This window comes from Antrostomus carolinensis, unplaced genomic scaffold (assembly GCF_000700745.2).
Source record: "Antrostomus carolinensis isolate BGI_N321 unplaced genomic scaffold, ASM70074v2 scaffold26841, whole genome shotgun sequence".
Classification (NCBI taxonomy): Eukaryota; Metazoa; Chordata; class Aves; order Caprimulgiformes; family Caprimulgidae; genus Antrostomus; species Antrostomus carolinensis.
In genome coordinates this window covers 3,232-9,690 of record NW_010295249.1, presented here as the reverse complement: position 1 = coordinate 9,690, position 6,459 = coordinate 3,232, and the positions used below count along the sequence as shown (strand labels likewise).

Genomic DNA, 6,459 nt, shown 5'->3' with positions numbered 1-6,459 from the left:
GGTCTCGATGGCACCTATTACATTGCACAATGACATTCAGCTTGAAACAACAGACACAGCGTATGTGTGGGTGGGTATTACATATATATTTTATAAAAGAACAATGTCTTCTGGAGTGGAAAATAGCCCAGAACACTAAAAAAAAGAAAAAAAAAAAAAGGAAAAAAAAAAGAAAAAGCTGTAACAAGAGTGAATATTTGTGCGTTTGCTTTATGAAGCTTACATTCTAATGTTTACAAAGACCACCACTTTTTTATAAGACTCTCCACTAACAAACAAATCTGGAATACATCAATTGTACAGGTAAGTCAGCCAAAAATAAGCAAGAGCTATGCTCTTCTCAGTTTTAAGAAAGCATGCAATAGGTTTTCCCCTTCTGCCACCCCTCGTTCAGGTTTCCAAATCGCAGTACCAATAAAAGCACGGTATCATGAAACTGGGGCACAGGTAACGTGTTGAATTTTATCACAGACTGTTTATCAATATTTTGCAAATGTAAGAGCAGCCTTCTTTTAGCATCAAGAAGGCAGAGAAGATACAAGCATGAATAGAAAAATAATTAAGCGATTTAAGACATCAAAAATTCAAGAAATAGCACTGTGCATATACAAATAAAATTAACATTCCAATACTGTAGAGCTCGTTTAAAAATGGCACCAATGGACAATATTTTACAATATGCACATTTATTTGAGGTGGGGAACTAATGCTCCACAGGTGAAAATGATAATACAAATAATAGTGCCACTGTTGGCCCACTATGGTACTTCTTACAATTTAATGGAAACACTTTTAAAAATAATCTGGTATGTACAAGTCTTCTGGAAACTCAACGGCTTCTTCAGAACAGAAAAAACTATGGTTCTCCCCCTCCCCTTTTCAGCCAGACAGTATTGCCAGAGATTGTGCTCACTTTTAAAGCACATAATCTTGCTTTAAATTCAGTGCTATTTTCTTTCAAAAAGATCAGGAGTTGTACTTTTAAGATAACAAAAGCATTTATGTTACAAACATTCAAAAACGGAAGCTTACGATTCTGGCAGACAATGTTGCGTATTAAATACAAACCAGCCAGCAATTACTGAACATAAAAAACTTACTCAATCATAAAAAAATACTATAATTCATCACCACAGACTTTTTACATAGTTATAAATAATAAATAGCATAACACAGTAGATTACAAACGGATTTATTTTGCCCCGTTAAAGTCTTTAAAAAGTAAAATATCTATTGTCTTACCTCAGAATGACCAAGGTACTGTATCAAGACTACTCATAGCTCAAATCTAACTCCTGAATCAAACAATTTGCAGAGCTTGTATTCAATCCAAACTTTCAAAGTCTTTCCTTAGACATCAAATGTTCACTTAGCTGCTTGCCCTGCTCACGCTGCACACAGCAGCTGCCAAAGGTATTATTTCAGCTGCCATCTCACAGCAGAGTTGGGATTGCCCACAGCACCTTGCAACGGAGCACACACACCTTGGAAAGGAACACTAAGGAAAGCAGCATCGAGGACAGATTCTGGTAAGCACTCTATAAACAAGCTGTACACAAGGGACTTTTCCCACCCACCCCTCTGGTTTACATTCCATCATTTTGTAACAATGTCCCCTAAGGCACAAAAATACCTATGACCTCAATGCCACAGGAGACATCGATGGTGCCATACACGGTTCTCCTACACAGTAGTTTAAATAACTTAGTTATCTGCACTGTATATCTTAGATCGAGGTGTGGATTAATCTTCCTTGGCCAAATCTTCCTGAATATTGACCTTATTTCATCCAATCTGCAGGATAAGGGATATGGGGAGAGAACTACGCAGCTATTTTTAATCATGTTTGTAGAGTATTGTTGTTTCTTCACTGATGGCAAAAGTGCCAGTCATTAGTTATTTTGTTGTGTTGTTTGGGTTTTTTTTTAATGTAATAGAGTGAGATTTCCAGACCCACTGTGGTCTTCAGTAATAAAAACTACTAGCAGCACTAAGAAAATAAAAGATTTTTTTTTTCTCCCTTCTGTAAGAGAATTTGAGGCTGGTGACTGAAAAAAAAAAAACCAAGGAGAATAGTTTTACTCAATGGTAGAAGTGCCAAAGTATAAATTAGTATTTTCAAATCCTTCCGAACCAAATTATTTCCCTAGACACAGCGACCACGATAACGATAGAAGTATTTTCCTAAAAATTGCAACACTAATAGGCAGATACCTATTCTTGGAATCAAAAAAGTGTATGCGAGTTTCTGGAAGCAAGAAGTTAGTATAATCTGAGCAGACATCTTGTTTAAAAAATAAATTCGCAAAAACAGACATTAATATGGTCTACAATGTCCATTAAATGGATAAATCAAAATCACTGGAAAGTCACCAAGGATTACAGTTACAATAATTTTTTTTTCCTTTTAATAATCCTCCTGTTAATGGTTCAAGGATCAGAGTTCATCTCTCTGTACAAGTGTACAGGAAGGGAACAGCACAGCCAGACAATGATTTAGAACTTAAGTCACTTAGGTGAGAGATCATCCATCAAAATGAATGAAGAGCATGAGTTTGAGCATGTTACTGGAGACTCGGTGGTTATGCTGCCTTTAGTCAGGGAATCCGAGGAAGAGCCAACACTGCTGCTACTCCCATCAAGAATATCTGAAGACAGGCTGAGGAGAAAGAAGAAGGTTATTTAGTAACATAGACTTGATGATTTTGCATACAAAGCTCGTGTACTTTTGCCTTGTAGAAAAGATGTAGGAGACATATACTACCACTCAGTCTTTACTGCAAGACTGGCAGCCCTGAAGACTCCTCGTTTTCTGTAGCATGTTATATATATATTCATGCTCCTTATGGGAATAAGGAGCAGAATTAATTATTTTTTTTTAACATGCAGAATAAATTATTACTCTGTTTTTAATCAGTTATAGAAAGGAGGTGAAAACTAATAAGAATAAAGCCTTAAAGGTTATAGGAAAGGAATAGTAAGAATCTAATCAGCAAGGTAGCTAAGATGTCATTAATTAGCTACTACGTTCTTTAATGCTGCACTACTCAAACCAAGATTCTGAAACCTCTTTTTCCCTTTTAAGTAAGGAATTTCTGTATTTAGATTTCAAAATCTTGATTAAAATATTCCAGAGGGCACATAAATTGATGCTTTTGCAATTTAGCTGGAAGCAACATGAAAAAAAATATTTCTAGGCAGTTTCAAGTCTGTAGGTAAACTGAAATTACAGTAATGCAGAGCGATGTTTTAGAATACTTAATATCTGACATTTGACACAAAAAACCCCTCAGCTTTTTACAATCATAATACAGAAAGGAAACAGACTGTTAGAAATCAAGAATATATCAACATGATCTATGTAACTGCAGTGAACTATTCACACACGCATTTTCTAACTATTTAGGCAAGTTCCACAGATACTACATGACCACTGTCTACAACATACTGAAATGAAGCATCTTCGGGGTGAATTAACTTTGCTTACGAACCAACAGGGATTTGCAACGATTACATTCAATATATTAAGTTTTGATACATAAAATCTAGGCTAGAGTCTGCTTAGAAAAACAAAACAAACAAACCTCCCTCCCTCCACACACAAACAAACAAACAAAAACCCCAAACACCACCAAGAAAGCTTGTGATAAATGCACATTCCCTGGTTTGGCATTTCAGGACACATGAAATATTTTACCATGAACTGAGATCTGTCAGATGTGTAACATCTGGAGAAAGCATGTTGGTTGTTCCTTGAAAAAGTCTCTTTGGCTGACTTTCAGTTTCCATTTCACCTAAGGAAAACAGCACAAATAATCAAACTCACTTGAGGCTCAGGAACATCCATTTAATATTTGTCTATGGTAAAAGAGAGGTTTGTTCCACAACAGAGCAAGGTTGCATCTGTAACATGGCCAGTCCCCCAATTCAGCCAACCAAGCACTTGGGTAAGACATTAATTTGATGCTAGTTGTTGTTTAACCAGCCAGTCCATCCTTAATTTAATTAACGCTTCAGCAGTATCTGAGGGGCTACAACCATCTCGAAGACACAAAACCAGGCACTTGCTACTTAAGACTGCAATCACACAAAGTAATCTAAAGCAAGCTAATTACTGTGACTTAATTTTAAGTAAGCAGTTGACATGAGGCAACTGACATAAGCCAAAACACAGACATTAAAATTCTTAGTGATTATGAAAATAGGAATGCCAGCTTGATTCACAGTTTCACCCTCCTGTGTACAACACATTTTGATGCATACGTACACTTTTACAGAAAAGCTGAATAGAAAAAAATTGGCATGTGTATGCATTTCCACTTACTCATCATGGATCAGACCAGCTTTGTACCTGTAATCATCTACTGACACTAAAAGATTCAACATGATGAGGAGAATTCATATAATCTGTTTCATACAATTTGCCCTGAGAATGAGCTGGCTCATTAATAGCTTCTCTACAACAGACACACTGGAAATATCATGAACTTGCCAACAACAAGCTTAACCCTCTTAGTTCCAGAATATATTTCAATTTTTAATTTGGCAACAAAAACATATGAAATGGCAATAAATTTTCTGGCTTTTTACCTACACTTCACAGCAGCTGTGCTGTCAGTTTGAAAAGCCGATAGAGGTTAAGCATTATAGCAAACCTGTATATATTAGTTATGCAAGAGAAATATACTACCACTGATTTTATAAAAGATTGATAAACCCCCCAAATTTCCTATTTCCTTTAGTCCACGGGGATACATTCCCTTCTTTAAAGAGAAGGAATAACAACTTCTTTCAAGGAGAATGGGCAAAAAACCATTTATAAAACACTTGGTCTTATAAAAAAATGAAGAAAAAACAAACCATCAACTTAAGTAACCCTTTTGCCACTTGAAATTTCACAGACAGATCTGCACTGATTGCACAGTCTACCAGTATCAATTCCCTACAGCGGTGAAACGTTCTTCAAGATGTTGCTTTCTTCCCTCCACATAGCACATGGCAATTTGTTACCATGTCATTAATTGGTAGGATTAATTGTAAAGTTACTACTGAAATTCAGAAAGTCACAGGATTAAGTATTTAGGAAAATAAGTTAGGTTCATTTAAATGGATAAGATGTTTTAAAATTAAGTAATGTTTTGAAATTTCCTTGATATTTCAAGTAAAAAAGGCAAACTCCTCTCTCCACCCTGTAAAAGCTGCTCCCCGAGAGCACAGGGATAGGGCAGGAGAGCTTGCCCATTGCCTGCACTGTTTTTAATACAATCTCTCTAAAGTCTACTGTAAAATGTTTAAAGTAAAATAACACAGTATGAATATCTATTCCTTACTGATCATTGAGCTTGATAAACTTTTGTTCAATTTTTAATGTCTCTAAAATTCATAGATTTAAATAACAGCCAAGATAGAATTGGCATCTCTAAGAAAACTTGTCTCTCTTCCCTGACAATTCAATACAAATTGGAGGACATTCTTTATCTGATAGGAAATGCAGCCCTAAAACAAAAACCAATAGACAGTAACTCTTCTAAAGGCTAAATGTAATTCCTGTAAAATAAAAGGACATGGTTTTGGTGCAGTTAAGAATGTGTAAGTTAAAAAAATAATGCAGAAATGATAAGCACAGCTAGAGGGACACTTGTAAATACCTCAGTCTTACAGTTCTGCTGTGGAGATTAGTTCTGAGATATAATTCGAATATTCTTAACCTGGAATCTGTCCAGGAAAGAATGCATTTTCCCCCTTCAGGAGGAAAGGACATTGATCTATTCCATTTCTCTAAACACTCACCTTCTGAACTTTCAGAGTAAAAACAAACATTCTGTACTAAGTTTAGAAGATACTGCATGATAAGCAACATTCCTAAGATGATCTGAAGGGTGTGCACCATACAGTGGTACTCTTAGGAATGTCAGGGCTTACGAATATTCATAACATTTAATTTGATGTGGAATAAAGTTTGCCTCTTCCAAGCAGTAGCTGCCTTGACATTTTTTCATTCTAGTGTTTTAGACTAGCTACTTCACATCGTATTTTTAAGTTACAACCACCAAATTCCAGTTCACCATGGATGTAAATGCATTATATTTACAGAACAACAAGAAAAAAATATGGAAGAGAGAAATGCATCCAGCTGCAAAACTACATCCATATTAAAACACCGATGGTGTAAATACACATACCTTTTCTTTTAATGGGGCCAAGAACACTGGGCCTGATACAGTTGATTGGACTTTGACTCCTCCTGCTAAGAGAGAACACCAATACACACTGAGGCCTGTACAGGTTCCAAGTCTGAACACCACCATACCTAGCATCAAATCAACACAATCACATCATATATGAAATGTTCTTTAAAACTTACAATATTCCTGCACAACTGGAATGCTCAGGGAATCCAAATACATAGACAACAAAGAAGTGCTGCCTATTAGAGCAGATTATCTGCCACACAAAGTT

The 6,459-nt window shown here is 35.9% G+C and overlaps 1 protein-coding gene and 1 non-coding gene across 8 annotated transcripts in view; both read right to left on the bottom strand.

Annotated features, from left to right (window-relative positions):
• Nucleotides 1–2,498: 2,498 nt before the first annotated feature.
• Nucleotides 2,499–6,459, bottom strand: part of PABIR2 (PABIR family member 2) — a 7,165-nt gene continuing 3,204 nt past the window's right edge. For 3 of the 7 annotated variants that reach the window (XM_029087460.1, XM_010177922.1, XM_010177924.1), the window contains 3 exons: nt 6,183–6,244; nt 3,698–3,794; nt 2,509–2,659 (listed from right to left, as the gene is read on the bottom strand). In XM_029087460.1, coding sequence (XP_028943293.1) covers nt 2,509–2,659; nt 3,698–3,794; nt 6,183–6,244 — 310 coding nt within the window. Of the gene's footprint in view, nt 2,660–3,697; nt 3,795–6,176; nt 6,248–6,459 lie in introns of all 7 variants that reach the window. The other 4 variants (XM_010177921.2, XM_029087459.1, XM_029087461.1 and 1 more) reach the window with 3 other exon arrangements.
• Nucleotides 2,743–2,889, bottom strand: LOC114819067 (small nucleolar RNA U109). Its single transcript, XR_003766351.1, has one exon. It is a non-coding gene; the product is annotated as a small nucleolar RNA U109 (small nucleolar RNA).